We start from the raw sequence: 22,988 nt of genomic DNA on the forward strand, positions 1-22,988 counted from the left end.
TAAGTATATTTTTTTTGCATGGCGGTGTAGGGCTGAGAGGGCTGGGGGGGGGGGCTGGGGGTACATTAGGATACAAAAATATATATTATAACTTAAAAAATATTTTTCTTTTTTTAAAATGATAAATAAAGTGTAATTACACACATAGGACAGGGGAGGCGCTGCCTCCCCTGCCTCCTATGACAGCACGTCACTGCTCACCTATGTCCTGTGTGCCTCAAACATGTTATACATGTACACTCACCTGTGTCCTATTTCCCGCAGACACATTTCTCACGTACACTCACCTCTGCCCTGCAACCCTCACATGTGGCACACATACAATATCTGGGTCTTGCTTCCCACAAACATGACACACAAACACTCACTTTGCCCTACATCCCTCTGAAGTGTCACACATGTAAACTGCTTTCCTATCCCCTCCTTCCAACAGACATGTCATACATGTACACTCCACCTGTGCTGTTTTCCACAGACACGTCACACACACTCACTGTTCCACAGACACATCACACACACACACTCACCTATGCACTGTTTTCTACAGACATATAACACACATACAATCACATGTGCCCTACTTCCCTCAGACATGTCACACACATACACTTACCTGCACCCTGCGTCCCACAGAAATGTCACAAACGTACACTCACCTGCACCCTGCATCTCTCAGACATGTCACACACACTCACCTGTACTTATATTGGCACAAATTTCCCGCTCTGCAGCTTCTGGCATATTTCTTAGCCACTGATCTTCAGTTTTTTCCATGTTACATGAAATCTTAGCATCGTTTTCACCTGGGGAACAAAAAAAAAGAATAAATAAATCACTATTTACAATTTCTGTTGTCTCTTATTTTTAAAATAAATAAATAAAGTAAAATATGAAAAATTGTGTAATTTAAGTTAGATACGCCTGAGCCTACATCACTAGCAGTCACATCTGTAAGAAACATTCCATATAATGATATTAGCACAGCAGTAAATGCATGTGTCAAGCAGTAAAGCGAGTTAGATGGGAATTAGTTACTTTACTAGCTGCAAATACAGCCTCATTGTAGCCAATCAGAATTCCTATGTGAGACTTATTACAGGGTTTAAAAATAACATTAATTTCCCATTGGTTATTAAAACATCACTGTAGCCCATTTAATTATGTTAACATGTATTGCCTAAGTGAGAGACTGTACCACAGTGATATGATAGAAACATCCGATCCGCTATAAAGGGATTTATACAGTATAGTTCAAGACAAAAGTTTTTTCTATGTGCAGCATTCTGGACAGGACACATTTTCTGAAGGCTCCAGCTGAATCTTTAGTAATCCGCCGATAATTTCATGTTGACAGCAAGAAGAAGGCCATATTCCATAAAAATACAACAGACTTGCTAATCCTGGTCCCATATTTAATCTCTTGACTGTTTAAATGAATCTGGGGGCTCAGATCGGAATCTCGAGGCCTAGGGCAGCGGCCCACTGTTAGGCATACACCTCCCCCTGAGAAGAAATGGGTAATCAGTGCTGTTGGAGCAATCAGACTTACTGAAATGTCTTCATTCCCCACATATACCTGGATAGTAAGCTGAAAAACTATAAGAACCTGCCTTGAACTGTCGTTTTCAGAGTACATCTAGCTTGTTGGTCATGGCGGGAGACTACCATATACTACAGCCCGATGAACATCTTAGAAAATTTGAACATCTCATGCAAAAATTGATCGATAGAGCTCCATATGATTACCTGATGCAACGCTTTTGTGCAAGCTCAACCGAGACCTCAGAAACAGAGACTCTCACTGATGTGGTATCTCACAATTCTTAATTTCTAACAAAGACCCAGCATGATCATCCGCCATTACAGACAGCCCTCGTGGAGCGTCGTGGCGAGAACTCTGGAGATCCACAGCTTTGTTTCCTAACAAAATCACTGCCGGCAATAGATATTCGGAGGCCATGCTGAACAGCCTCAGGAACTGCCCCTAGCAGAGACCCTGGGACACCGGGCAGAGGAGAGGAGCATAACAGCATATGAGGCAAATAAGGCGACAGGACGAAACAAGATAGAGATGTCTACACAACATTAACAAATCGTCCTCACAGCAAGCTCCGGAAACGCTAAAAAGACTAACTGATGAACCTGCGTACCGTTTATTAAAACTTCCAGGCGAGACTGGGTGGCGGAGATATTTACCTGCCACAGATGGGGACATCTATTGCCTTCATAGCGGTGGACATATACCCAAGTCAGGTGAGGGGTCGTCTGCAGAAGCCCTTCTCAGATAAAATACAGCCGGCTAAGACCATCAGCAAAACTTGCCTGTTCACGTTATACTATAGGCTCTATAGGGGACTAATATCCGTTATTTTTGTTTATATACTGTATATGCCCTACTCTGCATGTCTTAAAGTTTACAGTATTAATCTCAAGACTCTAACGATACAAAACTGTTTGCCTTACTCTATTAATTGAGGATTAATGTTTGTTGGCAGACAGCACATGAGGACAGACCATATAAGTTCAGGTTTGAGATTGTAATGGGAAGAGTTTAAGTATGTTTAATATATTTTATTTTTCAAATGTGATGACCCAAGTTAGTAAGGTCAGTAATGTTTAAATGCACATAATATCCTGTGTAGATGAAGGTTTACTTTTTTAAATGTTCCATAAGGGTATAGAAAGTAGAGGTACTACTTCTAGTGTTATATGTGTTTATTGATGCCTTGCAGCAAATAAGTTAGACCTGGAAGATTACTTTATGTATAACCCCCTCCCCCCCAGTGCGGCCTGCGGCCGGGGTTCATGATGGGCGGATCAGTTAAGATACTTAACCAGGATAACAACCTAGTTTTTAGACAAATCCCCAAGCTGTGTAAAACCTAACCTTAGGATACAAGCAACTTATGGTCTCTTAATCATATTAGAGAGCATCAACATCCTACATAAGAGCATCATTAAAAATAACACAAATATATATATCATTGTGCTGTCTCTACACTGCTGGAATAACTAGCGCCCCCCCTCTCTTATGTTAGCACATAAATATTCTCTTGCCAGCCATACAATTAAACTATTAAATCATATAATTTAGAATGATGATCAAAATGAAACACCCTGAAGATACACCATACTTAAGTAGTCTCATAACCCTAGACTTAAAGGGACACTAAACCCAAATTTTTTCTTTCATGATTCAGACAGAGCATGCAATTTTAAGCAACTTTCTTATTTACTCCTATTATCGATGTTTCATCGTTCTCTTGCTATCTTTATTTGAAAAGCAGGAATGTGATGCATAGGAGCAGGCCCATTTTTGATTGAAAACTTGGATTATGCTTGCTTATTGGTGGGTAAATGTAAGCCTCCAATAAGCAAGCAATATCCATGGTGCTGAACCTAAAATGGGCTGGCTGCTAAGATTTACATTCCAGCTTTTAAAATAAAGATAGCAAGAGAACATAGAAAAAATAATAATAGGAGTAAATTAGATATTGATTAAAATGTCATGCTCTATCTGAATCATGAAAGAAAAGAATTGGGTTTAGTGTCCCTTTAAGTCTAGGGTTATGAGACTACTTAAGTATGGTGTATCTTCAGGGTGTTTCTCTTGAATAATATATTTTCAAGCATCTCCATCTGCACTATTTATATTTTCCACAGATAATCTTAATTCAAAAGCACAAGGTGTTACCTATATATAAAATTCACTTTCAAATTAGAATTCTAATCTTTATCAGATTTCCTGCTAAATCTAAGACATATCCCCAAATATGCCCAATATGGATCATATGTGAGTTTGTTAAAGACCCATGAAAGGTATAAAAAGTTATAACTAGGGCCAAATAAGAAATACACTGATTTTAAGAGAGTATTCCTAGGTGCAAAAGTTGACATATGTGATGTATGCTATATGTATAGTTAGCACATTGCATCATTATGGAAAACCAATACATTGTATTACTCTTGATGTTTGCTTTGTATATGCAATTCATGACGTGTTCATTTGATTTAAATAAAGCACTTTTGAAAATAAAAAAACAAAAACACTATTTTCTATTTCTTCAATAAAAAAGGAAAAGCAATAGAAATAATGTAAATTAGCAAGTTTAACCATTTCACCACTAAGAAATTTCATACCTTGTGCTGAAGCAGTTTTCAGTCTTTTGTGCTTATTGTATTTAGAATTCAGCCCTACATAAGTTATATAACAATCACCACAATTAACAGGTGAGTTTTCATCTATGTGTTTTATTGGGTGGGAGGTAGTGGCTCTAAAAGTGAGACACACACATACACTCACATGTGCCCTGTGTCCCTTACATGTAACACACGTACATTCACTTGTGCCCTGCGTCCCTTAAGTGTCACAAACGTACACTGACCTGTGCCCTTTTTCCCACAGCCATGTCACACACGTACACTCATCTGCAATAAAAAACAAAACAAACAATCTAAAGAATCACTATTTACAATGTCAATCTTAAAAATTTAAGATTAAAATAAAATGTACAAAATTGTGTAATTTAATATAAATAAACCTGATCCTAGGTCACGAGCTGTCATATATGGAAGAAATTCCATGTAGTGACAGCATATCAGTAAGTACAGAATGTGCCATGTAGTAAAGTAAGTTAGCTGGGATTTAGTGACTTTACTAGCTGCATTGTAGCCAACCAGAATTTCAATGTTTTGTGTATTACACAAGTTTGGTTTTTTTTAGTTTTAAAAATATAATCAAAAACATTACATGTGCATTGCAAATACACTCACATCACAGTAACACCCCTTATACCTGACATGGAGACAATACAGTACTAGTACTCCAACAGCCCCTATACCTGACATGGGGAAAATCTAGCACTAGTATTCCAACAGCCCATTGACCTGACATGTGGACAGTACAGTAATAGTATTCCAACAGCACCCAATGTTCTCCCCAGGACTTTTTTAACAGGTGCACCACAGGGCCGATTTTACTGACAACCTGGCTAAAATTGTAGCCAATCTTAAACTACAATTAGCTAATATTGCACAAATGATCTTTAAATACATTCTGTTAGATTATTCAATTAAATTTGGATAGCTGAAAATTATAAAATATTAGAAAATATCACACTGCCCCCACCCGGCTGCTTCATAATGCCACCTGGCTGCCAAAAAAAATTCTATGGAGAACACTGAGCACCTATACCTGAAATGGGGATAATACAGTACTAGTATTTCAACAGCCCCTATACCTGAGATGGGGATAATGCAGCACATGTATTCTAACAGCCCATAAACCTGACATAGAGACTGTGACGGACTCCAGATACCCTGAATGGATATCTCCACCAAAATGAGACCTTCTTTGACTCTGGAACCTGTAGCTACAGTGCTGAAAGTGATAATAGCCAGTAGTCCACCCTAATAACCAGACAAGACCAGTATTAAGGTGAAACAAGAACCGGCTTATTAACACAAAACTCACAATATTTACACACAATTGCCATCTGATAAAAGCTAATCCCATTAGGAGAACAATACCCCCCTCCAGACAGTCTGGCACCTTCATAGAGGCCATAGGAACCCAGAGATCCCAGCAATCGATAGGTTGTTCTTTCGGGGTGACCCTGAGGGAGCAGCTATTCCAGGGTCCAAAAAGCGTCATGATCCGTTACTGGGGATCGGAGCGGTAGCCTGGGAAAGGAACTCAGGAACAGTCCAAGGTGGAGGTGTCAAAAATCCCAGGTTCCTGAGTGAGCTCCCTCACCCCAACCCATGCCCATTGAATGTATGTTAAGTTCTCAAAAGAGCAGAGCTCTGGAGCAAGGGGCTTTCAGAGCAACCTGGGTTAAAGGCCAGCGGGAATCTCTGGCAATCCCAGCCAGCAAAAAGTTCCATAAGATTCCGGCTGGGACCCGGTTAGGCAGAAAAGATGTAAAGTGGGGTAGTGATCACCTCTTTCAGGGCAAAGTTCAATTACTGCAACAAACAAGAGGAACTGTTGGAAAACAATCTAACTGGTGAAGGGATTGCCCTTGCAGCCTGGTATCCATAACCGTCACAACCCCTGATGGCAGGGCGGAGGGGAAAGGGAAGGACCAGCGGCACAGCCTGCCCAGAGTTAGACCACCAAATCAACCCTCTAGGCAGGTATAGGCCGCTGGTCCGTAACAGAGACAATACAGCACTAGTATTCCAACAGCCCCTATACATGACATGGGGACAATACAGAACTAGTCTTCTAACAGCCCCTATATCTGACATGGGGACAAAACAGTACTAGTATTTCAAAAGCCCCTATAGCTGACATGAGGACAACACAGCACTAGTATTCCAACCTTCCCTACACCTGACATGGTGACAAAGCACTAGTATTCCAGTAGCCCCACACCTGGCATAGGGACAATAGCACTAGTATTCAAACAACCCATATACCTGACATGGGGACAATCCAGCACTAGTATTTTAACAGCCCCTATACCTGACATGGGGACAATACAGCACTAGTAATCCAACAGCTCCTATACCAAACAACTAGGAATACTAATTGTACAAAGAAAATACACTTAGGATTGATAGAAAAGAATACCACAAAAAAATAAAAATTTTTAACTCCAATTAATTATATAAATGTGGAATTACTCTATTTTTTTAAAATGTTCCATTACATTCATACTTTAATACTTTATTATAACAACTAGGAACAAACATTCACACAGAAGTAGCCTGAAAGAGTTAAAAACACTTAAACCCAGTTAAATAGGATTGGTATAATGAACAGTGCTATATATATTTAGCCTGATGCCCACAACAATATAGTGAAAGATAAGCTAAGCCCTTACAATCCGAGGGCTATTTTATTTTTAAATTCTTATATTTTTAAGGTAAATAGTAGGCACCAGGAATCAGCAAATATTCAGGTAGATAAAGGTTCTTTTTTAAACTAGGCAAGCAGTTAAAAAGCGACAGACAGGAGAGAACTAGCTTCTCCTGCTGGACCCCTGACGCGCGTTTCACAGAACGCTTCCTCAGAGGGGGTGCGGGCCGCTGCTACTCAGCGTTATTTATGTGGGTAGTTGTCCCACCTCATGCCCCTGATTCGTTATCCCTCTCGGTTTTGAATAGATCTGATTGGCTGCTCAGTCAGTCTATAATAAGAATGGACAGTAACATCCGGTATTACGTTGCGTAATGAGGGAGTGTGAATAGGGGGGGCGTGTGTACTGTTACTAATGGACCAGTCACTACTAAGTAAACAGGGGGTGTGTATGTTATGTGGTAACGATTGGATGATCACTGCGGATTATAAACAAGGCATTGAAAGTTAAGAGTTACTTTGTATCATAACATAACAATGCTTAATAAGGAATTATTGTATCGTACCGCAATGGCAGAATTGAGATCGTATTCTTCAAAGCAGATAAATAAAATATATAATTTGTAAGCGAACACATTAAGGGATGCAACGTGTCTTAGAATGGTTATGAGGCAGTTTACTGCATAAAATGACAGCATACGAAAGGATGCTAGAATTTCATAGTATATTGTAGTGTCAGTATTTCTGTTTGCTGATATATAATGCGTCTATTAAGTATCAGACTAAATCTAATAGGTTACATTATTTTGCATACTGTCAGAAAGATAAAGAGCAAACTATAGTCTAGCCTCTAACCAATCACTATTATTTTAATGTGTATATGATGCGTTCTGACAGATAGGGGAACAACTAGACAACTGATCGCCATATCGGATCTTATCTTATAATTTTTGATGTTTTAATTCCAAAATATAGTTCGGGGTAGTAATTATTCTTTGTGAGATGATGTAATATCATATTCCCAGTGTATGTTACACTGTTGGGAATCATTGGGAGTGATTATGAACCAAATCAGTAAATATACTGACAGCATACAGTGGTGTGCTAAGTTTTCACACTGTATTGCATTGTCTATATTTCTATCTGCCAATGTATAAGTAATTTATAGACTAATATACTGTCAGTGAGATAAAGCGTATCCTGAGATTTGACCTTCAGTTAGACACTGTTATTCCAATCTCCACGTACATGAAAAACGTTCAGGCCAATAAGTAAAAATTAATAAAGTTTCATCTTGTCTCTGGATTTTTGTTTAGAAACCCATGTATAGGTTATCATTCAGGAATAGCGATTGTGCTGTGTGACAAAAGGTGATTGGGTTAAACGTGGGAAATATGATGTGTGAGGGATAAGAATAAATATAAATATAAATGTGATGGGGGAAAAATCAGTGTATACTCGATTCCAGTGTATTCCTGATGTGAGTTATATAGATATGTTAGTCTGTCTGTACTGTGGGAAATGGGGGTGCATGGTGACCTCAGCGAACTGAGAATACCAGTATTGTGTGTAAATTGAAATAAAAAATAATAATATGTTATGCTAATAATAGCCATAGATAGGAGTGGGAAGTGATGCATATATATAGTGAAAGGGGGAGTGTAATAGGGAGCATAATTAATATGCAGGGTGTGGATATAAACATGAATAGTCAATCCTATTCATGTTGAACTGTAGATTAGGGCCAATAGTGTACCCCATATTAGACAAAAAATGTGGGAAAGATAATATTCTGTCTGGTAAGTGACAAATTATAAGTGCCTTATAAAAGAAGAAAGACTAAAACCATTACTAATAATTTTTCTATATATTGTGTGGATTAGCATATTATTTAACTGAATATTGGATAAGGAGAGAGTACATAGTTATTTATTTTGGGACTAAGTCCCTTATCTCACATTATTTAAATAATATCCTCTGAATTATACATGTGTGATGGTTGATATACCAACCGGGGTGTTTAGCAATTGACATCCTATATGGGTTGTTCTAAGCATAACCTAAATGTACATTTTCTCACAAAATTAAGTGAATATACAATACTGGGATCACTATTTTAAATAATGATGGTACTATGTGTTTCTGGACTTTGAAGCTAGATATATACAAAAAAGTTGTTGAAGTCATTCATGCCAAAGGGTTTAACCGCATTTAAAAGATTTATCCATTTACACTCCATTTTTAATAGAACCTTTTCAATGTTGCCACCTCTTATGCCAAGAGATGCTTTTTGGATCACAGTGCATTTTAGATCTCTGGGTGATCCATTGTGGTGTGATAAGAAATGCTTGGCCACAGAGGTGATTTTTTTGCCTTTATCTTTATCTCTTTGGGCGTATTTGATGTTATAAACATGTTCCAAGATACGTGTTTTTATCTCCCTTGTCGTCATGCCAACGTATGCCATTTGGCAGGAGCAATAGAGTACATATATTACTCCTATGGTGGTATATGAGAAATGTGCTTGGAGGTTATATACTTGTCCTGTTTTTTTAGTTATTGTTTTGGTTTTCAGAACATATTTGCAGGCTGAACAGGTACCACATGGGTACATACCTGGGTTTGTGTCTTTTTTCTTGGCAGTTCTTACAAAATGGCTGGATACCAGTTTGTCTCTCAGATTGTTTGGTCTCTTGTATCCTAATGAGACTCTGTCGCCTATTATTGGCTTTAGAGTTTCATCATTTTGAAGTATGTTCCAATGGTCATTAATGATTTTGATAACATGCGGCATCTGGGGATTATATGTGGTAATGAGCCTGGGGCATGACTCTTGAAGCGTTTTGCTTTTTGGGATTAGTAAGTCATCTCTACTTTTCCTAAGTGCTTTATACTTGGCTCTTTTTATGGATTTCTTACTGTATCCACGTGCAATTAGTCTTTGTGCTAAAGCTACACTTTCCTGTATATAGATCTCATTGGTGGTACAGTTCCGACGAAGTCTCAGAAATTCCCCGTACGGTATAGCTTTTAGGGTACTTGGAGAATGAGCACTGGAGTGATGTAAAAGAGTATTAGTTGATGTTTCTTTTCTAAACATCGTGGTATTGATGAATCCTTCATTATTTTTGAATATTTTTAAATCCAAAAAGCATATCTCCTGTTGGTTAGCCTCAAAAGTTAGTTTAATGTTAAGATCATTCTCATTAATTCTCTTCATAAAGGTTTCAAGTTGTTCATATGACCCTTACCAGATGAAAAGAACATCATCTATGTATCTTAACCACATTGGAATGTGTTCAGTATATTTTTCGAGATCATTAGAAAATACATAGAATAGTTCCCAGTAGCCAAGAAATAAATTTGCGTATGTCGGCGCGCAGGCTGTACCCATAGCGGTACCCTGGGTTTGCAAGTAGTACCTGCCATTAAATGTGAAGAAGTTATGGGTCAGGACAAATTTCAAGAGTTGGATTATAAAGTCATTATGTAAGTTATTATCATTATTATTTGAAGCCAAATAATATTTAATGGCTTTAATTCCATCTTCGTGTTTTATATTTGTGTACAGGGACTCAACGTCCGCTGTGACTAGCCACATATCCTCAGATAATTTAATGTTTTGTAACAGCTGCAGTACCTCCATTGTGTCACGTACATATGAGGGTATACTCGTAAGATATTCTCTCAATCGCAAGTCTACAAATTTGCTTGCATTTTCTGTTAAGTTGTCATTGCCTGACACAATAGGTCTTCCGGGGGGTATTGAGGAGTTTTTGTGCACTTTCGGTAGAAAGTATAAAGTGGCAATTTTAGGGTTGTCCTTTATCAGATACTTTTTCTCTGAGTTAGATATTATATTGGATTTCCAAGCACTTAGTATCATTCTGTTGTATTGAGTAAGATATGAGCTCTGAGGGTTGAATATCAACTGTTTATAACAAGCAGAGTTAGATAGTTGTTTTTTAGCCTCATCCATATACATTTGTTGTGGCCAAAGGACCACATTCCCACCTTTATCCGATGGCTTGATTAAAACATCATGCCATGATTCTATCTCTCTTAATGCATTAATTTCATTGATGTTAAGGTTTTGTTTGGTCCTGTATATGGGCAATTGTTCGATTTCTTTACAAACCATCTTGCAAAAAATCTGTATCTCTGGGGATATAGAAAAAGATGAAACATAAGTAGATTTAGGTTTAACATTTGATTTCCAAACAGAAGATGCAGGTTCATCTGCTTGAGTATCTGTGTCAATTACTGTTTGCATATCTGTACTGTCTGCAGATAACTCTTGCAATATATCTACAGTTAGTAAATCTTCTGCATTCAAACTGTTTGGATTAAAAGGCATATAATTTTTTAAGTAGTATTTTTCTGGAGAACAGATGGATATCTTTAATTACCTCAAATTTGTTTAATGAGTTTACAGGGCAGAAAGACAGTCCTCTAGATAGTACAGATTTGTGTGTGGTACTGAGTATATAGTCAGAAAGGTTAACAATCCTCATTTGTTCATCCTTATCTTGCTGAAGGGACTCAATTCCCTTCTTCTTGTTGACTGTCTCACTGGACCTGAAAATTTCCGTTTGTTTCCCCTGTTCTGAGTGTTGGCCTGATTGGTTGAGGTGACCGGTGGAGTTATGTTGTGAGGGGTTTTGGACAAAAAAGATGATGAGGAAGAGGAAGATGTGGAAGATTGTACTGAGCTGTAGCTCTTAGGTCTGGCACTATTTATATCTGTGTTGTTAGTACTGTCATTGTCAGTATTTGTGTCTGAGTCATTATCTGAAATATCAGTTTCACTCTCTGCACTGCTCTCAGATTGTTGAACAAGATATCTGTTACCCCTGTGTCTAGAGGTAACATTACTACGCCAACGATAAACTCTTTGATTTTGAAAATCTTCAATATCTCTCTGCAACTTTTGTTTTTTAGTTGCTATTATTTCTTGCTCCAATTTGTCCAATTCTTTTTGGTATTTATCATACTGATTTTTGTAATCTATTTTGTCATTAAATTGAGACAATTGGGCATTGTATTCTTCAATTTCAGAGTCTAACTTTGTTAGTTCAAGTTTATCGTGTTTAATTAATATGTTTATTAATTTGAGAGAGCACTCTGACAAAGCTGTTTCCCATTCTTTGGTTAAATCATTGTTATAAAGGTTAAAGGCTGGAAATACCTTCATCCTCAACCCTCTGGGAATTATGTTTTTTTCTGCATACTTCTCAAAGAAGTGCCAGTTCCACCATCTTTTAGATTGTTTATGTAAGGTTTGATGTAATTTACATAACACATTGTTTAATTCATCCTCATTAATTTGTATATTGTCCCTAGTGGAACTATTAAAAATAGAGTTAAGTTCTGTGAGTCGTTTCTGATGGCGATTAGCCATGTCTGATTGAATATTCATTTTGTGTATGTTGTTACTTATTGAATCCCCAAGGAAAAGGGCTAAACCCAGAAAAGAAAATCTAGGTATATTCTCCCAAAGAACTAAGCTTTGAAATGTGGTAGGGGATAGTAGGAGTTAGTCGGTGGTAGATATTGTACCTATTATATAAATCAGAAAGGGTATATAATATACCAGTACTTAGTAGTCACTTATAATAGTTAAGGTACACATCTAATGTGGATTCTTAGAGAGCAGAACTAAACAACTAGGAATACTAATTGTACAAAGAAAATACACTTAGGATTGATAGAAAAGAATACCACAAAAAAAATAAATTTCTTTAACTCCAATTAATTATATAAATGTGGAATTACTCTATTTTTTAAAATGTTCCATTACATTCATACTTTAATACTTTATTATAACAACTAGGAACAAACATTCACACAGAAGTAGCCTGAAAGAGTTAAAAACACTTAAACCCAGTTAAATAGGATTTAATCATCTTTTTTGTCCAAAACCCCTCACAACATAACTCCACCGGTCACCTCAACCAATCAGGCCCAACACTCAGAACAGGGGAAAACAAACGGAAATTTTCAGGTCCAGTGAGACAGTCAACAAGAAGAAGGGAATTGAGTCCCTTCAGCAAGATAAGGATGAACAAATGAGGATTGTTAACCTTTCTGACTATATACTCAGTACCACACACAAATCTGTACTATCTAGAGGACTGTCTTTCTGCCCTGTAAACTCATTAAACAAATTTGAGGTAATTAAAGATATCCATCTGTTCTCCAGAAAAATACTACTTAAAAAATTATATGCCTTTAATCCAAACAGTTTGAATGCAGAAGATTTACTAACTGTAGATATATTGCAAGAGTTATCTGCAGACAGTACAGATATGCAAACAGTAATTGACACAGATACTCAAGCAGATGAACCTGCATCTTCTGTTTGGAAATCAAATGTTAAACCTAAATCTACTTATGTTCCATCTTTTTCTATATCCCCAGAGATACAGATTTTTTGCAAGATGGTTTGTAAAGAAATCGAACAATTGCCCATATACAGGACCAAACAAAACCTTAACATCAATGAAATTAATGCATTAAGAGAGATAGAATCATGGCATGATGTTTTAATCAAGCCATCGGATAAAGGTGGGAATGTGGTCCTTTGGCCACAACAAATGTATATGGATGAGGCTAAAAAACAACTATCTAACTCTGCTTGTTATAAACAGTTGATATTCAACCCTCAGAGCTCATATCTTACTCAATACAACAGAATGATACTAAGTGCTTGGAAATCCAATATAATATCTAACTCAGAGAAAAAGTATCTGATAAAGGACAACCCTAAAATTGCCACTTTATACTTTCTACCGAAAGTGCACAAAAACTCCTCAATACCCCCCGGAAGACCTATTGTGTCAGGCAATGACAACTTAACAGAAAATGCAAGCAAATTTGTAGACTTGCGATTGAGAGAATATCTTACGAGTATACCCTCATATGTACGTGACACAATGGAGGTACTGCAGCTGTTACAAAACATTAAATTATCTGAGGATATGTGGCTAGTCACAGCGGACGTTGAGTCCCTGTACACAAATATAAAACACGAAGATGGAATTAAAGCCATTAAATATTATTTGGCTTCAAATAATAATGATAATAACTTACATAATGACTTTATAATCCAACTCTTGAAATTTGTCCTGACCCATAACTTCTTCACATTTAATGACAGGTACTACTTGCAAACCCAGGGTACCGCTATGGGTACAGCCTGCGCGCCGACATACACGAATTTATTTCTTGGCTACTGGGAACTATTCTATGTATTTTCTAATGATCTCGAAAAATATACTGAACACATTCCAATGTGGTTAAGATACATAGATGATGTTCTTTTCATCTGGGAAGGGTCATATGAACAACTTGAAACCTTTATGAAGAGAATTAATGAGAATGATCTTAACATTAAACTAACTTTTGAGGCTAACCAACAGGAGATATGCTTTTTGGATTTAAAAATATTCAAAAATAATGAAGGATTCATCAATACCACGATGTTTAGAAAAGAAACATCAACTAATACTCTTTTACATCACTCCAGTGCTCATTCTCCAAGTACCCTAAAAGCTATACCGTACAGGGAATTTCTGAGACTTCGTCGGAACTGTACCACCAATGAGATCTATATACAGGAAAGTGTAGCTTTAGCACAAAGACTAATTGCACGTGGATACAGTAAGAAATCCATAAAAAGAGCCAAGTATAAAGCACTTAGGAAAAGTAGAGATGACTTACTAATCCCAAAAAGCAAAACGCTTCAAGAGTCATGCCCCAGGCTCATTACCACATATAATCCCCAGATGCCGCATGTTATCAAAATCATTAATGACCATTGGAACATACTTCAAAATGATGAAACTCTAAAGCCAATAATAGGCGACAGAGTCTCATTAGGATACAAGAGACCAAACAATCTGAGAGACAAACTGGTATCCAGCCATTTTGTAAGAACTGCCAAGAAAAAAAAGACACGAACCCAGGTATGTACCCATGTGGTACCTGTTCAGCCTGCAAATATGTTCTGAAAACCAAAACAATAACTAAAAAAACAGGACAAGTATATAACCTCCAAGTACATTTCTCATGTACCACCATAGGAGTAATATATGTACTCTATTGCTCCTGCCAAATGGCATACGTTGGCATGACGACAAGGGAGATAAAAACACGTATCTTGGAACATGTTTATAACATCAAATACGCCCAAAGAGATAAAGATAAAGGCAAAAAAATCACCTCTGTGGCCAAGCATTTCTTATCACACCACAATGGATCACCCAGAGATCTAAAATACACTGTGATCCAAAAAGCATCTCTTGGCATAAGAGGTGGCAACATTGAAAAGGTTCTATTAAAAATGGAGTGTAAATGGATATATCTTTTAAATGCGGTTAAACCCTTTGGCATGAATGACTTCAACAACTTTTTTGTATATATCTAGCTTCAAAGTCCAGAAACACATAGTACCATCATTATTTAAAATAGTGATCCCAGTATTGTATATTAACTTAATTTTGTGAGAAAATGTACATTTAGGTTATCCTTAGAACAACCCATATAGGATGTCAATTGCTAAACACCCCGGTTGGTATATCAACCATCACACATGTATAATTCAGAGGATATTATTTAAATAATGTGAGATAAGGGACTTAGTCCCAAAATAAATAACTATGTACTCTCTCCTTATCCAATATTCAGTTAAATAATATGCTAATCCACACAATATATAGAAAAATTATTAGTAATGGTTTTAGTCTTTCTTCTTTTATAAGACACTTATAATTTGTCACTTACCAGACAGAATATTATCTTTCCCACATTTTTTGTCTAATATGGGGTACACTATTGGCCCTAATCTACAGTTCAACATGAATAGGATTGACTATTCATGTTTATATCCACACCCTGCATATTAATTATGCTCCCTATTACACTCCCCCTTTCACTATATATATGCATCACTTCCCACTCCTATCTATGGCTATTATTAGCATAACATATTATTATTTTTTATTTCAATTTACACACAATACTGGTATTCTCAGTTCGCTGAGGTCACCATGCACCCCCATTTCCCACAGTACAGACAGACTAACATATCTATATAACTCACATCAGGAATACACTGGAATCGAGTATACACTGATTTTTCCCCCATCACATTTATATTTATATTTATTCTTATCCCTCACGCATCATATTTCCCACGTTTAACCCAATCACCTTTTGTCACACAGCACAATCGCTATTCCTGAATGATAACCTATACAAAAATCCAGAGACAAGATCAAACTTTATTAATTTTTACTTATTGGCCTGAACGTTTTTCATGTACGTGGAGATTGGAATAACAGTGTCTAACTGAAGGTCAAATCTCAGGATACGCTTTATCTCACTGACAGTATATTAGTCTATAAATTACTTATACATTGGCAGATAGAAATATAGACATTGCAATACAGTGTGAAAACTTAGTACACCACGGTATGCTGTCAGTATATTTACTGATTTGGTTCATAATCACTCCCAATGATTCCCAACAGTGTAACATACACTGGGAATATGATATTACATCATCTCACAAAGAATAATTACTACCCCGAACTATATTTTGGAATTAAAACATCAAAAATTATAAGATAAGATCCGATATGGCGATCAGTTGTCTAGTTGTTCCCCTATCTGTCAGAACGCATCATATACACATTAAAATAATAGTGATTGGTTAGAGGCTAGACTATAGTTTGCTCTTTATCTTTCTGACAGTATGCAAAATAATGTAACCTATTAGATTTAGTCTGATACTTAATAGACGCATTATATATCAGCAAACAGAAATACTGACACTACAATATACTATGAAATTCTAGCATCCTTTCGTATGTTGTCATTTTATGCAGTAAACTGCCTCATAACCATTCTAAGACACGTTGCATCCCTTAATGTGTTCGCTTACAAATTATATATTTTATTTATCTGCTTTGAAGAATACGATCTCAATTCTGCCATTGCGGTACGATACAATAATTCCTTATTAAGCATTGTTATGTTATGATACAAAGTAACTCTTAACTTTCAATGCCTTGTTTATAATCCGCAGTGATCATCCAATCGTTACCACATAATATACACACCCCCTGTTACTTAGTAGTGACTGGTCCATTAGTAACAGTACACACGCCCCCCTATTCACACTCCCTCATTACGCAACGTAATACCGGATGTTACTGTCCATTCTTATTATAGACTGACTGAGCAGCCAATCAGATCTATTCAAAACCGAGAGGGATAACGAATCAGGGGCATGAGGTGGGACAACTACCCACATAAATAACGCTGAGTAGCAGCGGCCCGCACCCCCTCTGAGGAAGCGTTCTGTGAAACGCGCGTCAGGGGTCCAGCAGGAGAAGCTAGTTCTCTCCTGTCTGTCGCTTTTTAACTGCTTGCCTAGTTTAAAAAAGAACCTTTATCTACCTGAATATTTGCTGATTCCTGGTGCCTACTATTTACCTTAAAAATATAAGAATTTAAAAATAAAATAGCCCTCGGATTGTAAGGGCTTAGCTTATCTTTCACTATATTGTTGTGGGCATCAGGCTAAATATATATAGCACTGTTCATTATACCAATCCTATTTAACTGGGTTTAAGTGTTTTTAACTCTTTCAGGCTACTTCTGTGTGAATGTTTGTTCCTAGTTGTTATAATAAAGTATTAAAGTATGAATGTAATGGAACATTTTAAAAAATAGAGTAATTCCACATTTATATAATTAATTGGAGTTAAAGAAATTTATTTTTTTGTGGTATTCTTTTCTATCAATCCTAAGTGTATTTTCTTTGTACAATTAGTATTCCTAGTTGTTTAGTTCTGCTCTCTAAGAATCCACATTAGATGTGTACCTTAACTATTATAAGTGACTACTAAGTACTGGTATATTATATACCCTTTCTGATTTATATAATAGGTACAATATCTACCACCGACTAACTCCTACTATCCCCTACCACATTTCAAAGCTCCTATACCAGACATAGGGACAACACAGCACTAGTATCCCAACAGCCCCAATACTTGACATGGCAACAATAAAGCATTATTTTCCTGCATCTTTGTAAGATTCTACAGGTCTACATACATATAAACACATACAGATATGCACGTGGAAACATGCATATACACTCTATTACAGAGAGGTTCCTGGTCTTTTTTAATAAATGTATATAAAAATAAATGTTTAAATGTTCACACCACGGCCACATCACTGCATCTTCATGTGTGTATCCACATGTACAGTTCATTAGCATACACAATTCAATTGGGTACAATTTCCATGGTTACCGCTGCTGCCACTTCTCACCACAGTAATTTTTACTAATATTGCCTTTTTGCATATGTGTATTGTGCTCTCTGTATCTGTTTGGTTAGTTCTATATTTAATGTTGTAGCTTATTGGCAGAATACAATGTTCCTTTAAAAAAAAAAAAAAAAATCACATAAAAATATGAACATGCTTCTCTGCTGGTCTTTCACATGTATGATAGAAGGTTTAAATACAATGCCCCTGTAACTTACTATATACAAAACATAAATTATGCTTACCTGATAAATTCCTTTTCTTCTGATGGAAGGAGTCCACAGCTGCATTCATTACTTTTGGGAAATAAGAACCTGGCCACTAGGATGAGGCAAAGACTTAAATACTCCTCCCACTCCCCTCACCCCCCCAGTCATTCTGCCGAGGAACAAGGAACAGTAGAAGAAATATCAGGGTGAAAGGTGCCAGAAGAATAAAAAGGACACCCCTCATAAGTTACGGGTGGGGAGCTGAGGACTCTTTCCTTCAGAAGAAAAGGAAATTATCATCAGGTAAGCATAATTTATGTTTTTCTTCTTAAATGGAGTCCACAGCTGCATTCATTACTTTGGGAAAACAATACCCAGCTATAGAGGACGCTGAATGCCAAGACGGGAGGGTACAATAGGCGGCCCATACTGAGGGCACCAGGCCTGAACCTCTACCCAATAAAAAAAACACATCATCCAAAGCCGAGAAAATTTTGAAAGGAAAAGCCCCAAGGACACTGACTCACAGCTAGTCCAGAAGCCAAACTAGAGACCATAAAAACAGACTCAACTGAGCCAACAGTCCTCCAGGAGACACCGTCACCCAACAGATGGTCCCTAACCAAGTCACCCCCCACTAGGGAAGGGAACATCGCCCAAAACCCCCAAGGGTACAAGGCAAGGAGAACCGAGGAGACCGAAAGGTCCCCTCCAAAAAAGAACACCTCCAATAGTGAGCCCAACTCACAAAGACTCAAAGGGGCCCAAACATGAAGGAGGCCACGCCTATACCAGCAAAGCCCGGGATAAACCCGGGCACAGAAACAGAAAAGACTTCGTTCCAACATCCTGCAAGTACTAAATGCAACCAACAAAAGACAAAGTCCATTAAGCGTCGGAACAGAGAATACCAAAGTATTCAACCACAAAGAAATGTGGAAGAGACCCAGTCGGAAACCCCAAGTTGAAGAACCCAGAGTCCATAACTGGACGACACAGAGGGTACTTGCGAGGAGGAAGAAGCAGTTTAAGCAGAAAACAAACTGCAAAAGCAGCCCTCAGACAGAGGGCAAGCTCCAGGCAACCTAAGCCGCTAGACCCACACACAGGTCACTAAAAAAGGGACACAAAACCTCAATCGAGGCCCCCCGAGAAGGAGAGTATACCTTCAGAGCCCGAAGGAAGAGGAAACTCCCTCCTAAAAGCAGAGGAGCAAGTTAGAAAGGAAATCCATATCCTAGCAGACTGAGCTAACAAGATAGACTCAAGTCCGCAAATCCAGAGAAGGCTGCAACCTGAATGCAGCGCCTTAGAACGCTCGGTCATCCTGACCTGCAGACCCCCACTCAGTTGGACCAACCCAGCCTCAGGGATCCATAAGTGGGGATCAAAAGAATCCCAAAACTGGTACAGGAACGAGCGTAAGGATAGCAAGCCATCCCCACAGAGTACAGGTACAACCCGACTCCGAAACAGACGACAGGACCATAGACCTAAGGATCTAACAACAAAAAAGGCCCCACAATTTGACTTGGAGCCAGCAAGACCCGAGGGGGAACCCATCCCCCCTTTCCGCTTCCCAACCAGGAGAAGCCCCAAGAAACGACTCCATCTCCATAGGGAGGAGAATATCCCCTAAGGAAAAGGGATTAGGCCAGAAAGGCAACAACTGTCCTCAAACCCCGAAGCCACCGGCTAATGAGAAGATATATCCCCAACATGAATGTCCTAGAAAAGGATCCCCCTACAAGTGGCTTGCCAAGCAGAGAAACAGCCAACCCATTTGCAAGCTGACCAAGGAAATGCAACAGTAAGGCGCACCAGAAATGGACATCCAGCGCCAGCAGCTGGGCATGAACCAGCAACCCTTGAGGCGCAAGTCACAAAGCTAACCCTATAGCACCTGGGCTGTTTTGCTGCAAAGAATAATAAATACCCCGAAATCCTGGCCATCATGACCAGATCAGATAGATGGAGCAAGGACATAGCCCAAGTTCAAAGCCTCAGCAATCAGAAGTCTCAGGAAGAAAAACAGGTCCGGGCACCTAATAGTTCAGGCAACCTTGCCCTAGAACTAAACACCCTACCTGGCCAAAAGCCAGACACCAGGGATATGAATGCATATCCATAGAATCCAGATAGCAAAAAGAACTTGAAAGCCCCAATCAAAGGCAGGAACCACCCCTAGCGAAGTCCAACGCTCCAAGGAGCAGGGCTAGAAGTCCTATGAAGAGACTTCTCAAGGCCTAAGGGCAACATAAGGGATACCTCGAGGTCCAAAGAAAAACTCCTCTAGCAGGGCTAGTCTCCCTATCACCTCCACACAAGCAGAGGACACAGTGAAGAGACAGGCGCAAAGCCTTCCCAGCTTTGGGAAACCTCAAGCTAAACAAAGTCCCCACAGGGATCAACCATCACCAGGAATACAGATCCCTAAAAGGAGATCCAACTCACCCTGGGACAATGGAAGCAGACCCAAAGGTCTCATCACTCAAAGTACACATCAAGAGTAAGAGCTGTATCTAGATACACTATAAACAGCGTATGCACACACCTGCAAGGTGCCAAAAGCTGCACTGGTTTCAACCTGAAAACCTTCCGCAGGCTAGAAAGCCTGATCTGATACTGTTGGATCAGGCCCACAAGGGCCCAGAGGCCTAAAAATGAAGGCCAAACTGCTCAAACTGCGGGAATGGGGAACTAAGCCCTCCAACCCTTCACCACATGGGGAAGGAAACACTATCGGCTAGATCACAAGTTTTGTCGGTAGAGCCGTGCGGTGCTAACGAGCCTTTTTGTTTCACCGCTCACTTAAAACAAAGCTGGTATTACAAGTTTTCTGAATGGCTGCGTTAGCCTCAGAAAAGTGAGCATTGAGCAAAATTTAGCTCCACATCTCACCTCGATACCAGCGTTGCTTAAGTCAGCGGTGAGCTGGCTGAACGTGCTCGTGCACGATTTCCCCATAAGAAACAATGGGGCTGAGCCGTCTGAAAAAAAACCTAACACCTGCAAAAAAGCAGCGTTCAGCTCCTAACGCAGCCCCATTGTTTCCTATGGGAAAATAAAAGTTATGCCTACACCCAACACCCTAACATGAACCCCGAGTCTAAACACCCCTAATCTTACATTTATTAACCCCTAATCTGCCGCCCCCGACATCGTCGCAACCTGCATTAAACTATTAACCCCTAATCTGCAGCTCCGGACACCGCCGCCACCTACATTATACTTATAAACCCCTAATCTGCTGCCCCTCACATCACCGACACCTATATTATAGTTATTAACCCCTGATCTGCCCCCCCAACGTCGCCGCAACTATATTAAATTAATTAACTCCTAATCTGCCGCCGCAGCCAATGCCACTATAATAAAGTTATTAACCCCTAAACCTAAGTCTAACCCTAACACTCCCCTAATTTAAATATAATTTAAATGAATCTAAATAAAATAACTACAATTAAATAAATTCATCTTATTTAAAACTAAATACTTAACTATAAAATAAACCATAAGATAGCTACAATATAACTAATAGTTACATTGTAGCTAGCTTATGATTTATTTTTATTTTACAGGCAACTTTGTATTTATTTTAACTAGGTACAATAGTTATTAAATAGTTATTAACTATTTAATAACTACCTAGCTAAAATAAGTACAAAATTACCTGTAAAATAAATCCTAACCTAAGTTACAATTACACTTAACACTACACTATCATTAAACTAATTACCTAAACTACCTACAATTAATTACAATTAAATTCAATAAACTAAATTACGGAAAAAAACAAACACTAAATTACAGGGAAAAAAAAGAATTACAAGAATTTTAAACTAATTACATGCTGGGCATTGCCCCAAAGTAATCCGCACTTGTACCTGTAAAAGAAAAATACAATACCCCCCCCAACATTAAAACCCACCACCCACACACCCCTACTCTAAAACCCACCCAATCCCCCTTAAAAAACCTAACACTAACTCCCTGAAGATCACCCTACCTTGATCCGTCTTCACCCAGCCGGGCACAAGTGGTCCTCCATACGGCAGAAGTCTTCATCCGATGGGGGCAGAAGAGGTCCTCCAGACGGCAGAAGGCTTCATCCCGGCTGCATCTTCTATCTTTATCCTTCCGGAGCAGAGCGGGTCCATCTTCAATCCAGCCGACCCGGAGCCATGCTCTTCAAACGACGTCCTAACGAAGAATGAAGGTTCCTTTAAATGACGTCATCCAAGATGACTATTTAATAACTACCTAGCTAAAATAAGTACAAAATTACCTGTAAAATAAATCCTAACCTAAGTTAAAATTACACCTAACACTACACTATCATTAAACTAATTACCTAAACTACCTACAATTAATTACAATTAAATTCAATAAACTAAATTACGAAAAAAAAACCCCACTAAATTACAGAAAATAAAAAAAAGAATTACAAGAATTTTAAACTAATTACACCTAATCTAATCCCCCTAATAAAATAAAATGAAGGTTCCTTTAAATGACGTCATCCAAGATAGCGTCCCTTGAATTCTGATTGGCTGATAGGATTCTATCAGCCAATCGGAATTAAGGTAGGAAAAATCCTATTGGCTGGATCAGCCAATAGGATTGAG

At 38.3% G+C, this 22,988-nt stretch overlaps 1 protein-coding gene across 2 annotated transcripts in view; it reads right to left on the reverse strand.

Moving 5' to 3' along the window:
* Positions 1-172: 172 nt before the first annotated feature.
* Positions 173-22,988, reverse strand: part of LOC128657174 (gastrula zinc finger protein XlCGF66.1-like) — a 73,421-nt gene continuing 50,605 nt past the window's right edge. For both annotated transcript variants that reach the window (XM_053711417.1, XM_053711415.1), the window contains one exon: positions 173-803. In XM_053711417.1, coding sequence (XP_053567392.1) covers positions 682-803 — 122 coding nt within the window. In that variant the 3' untranslated portion in view covers positions 173-681. The remainder of the gene's footprint in view (positions 804-22,988) is intronic.

This window comes from Bombina bombina, chromosome 4, assembly GCF_027579735.1.
Source record: "Bombina bombina isolate aBomBom1 chromosome 4, aBomBom1.pri, whole genome shotgun sequence".
Lineage (NCBI taxonomy): Eukaryota > Metazoa > Chordata > Amphibia > Anura > Bombinatoridae > Bombina > Bombina bombina.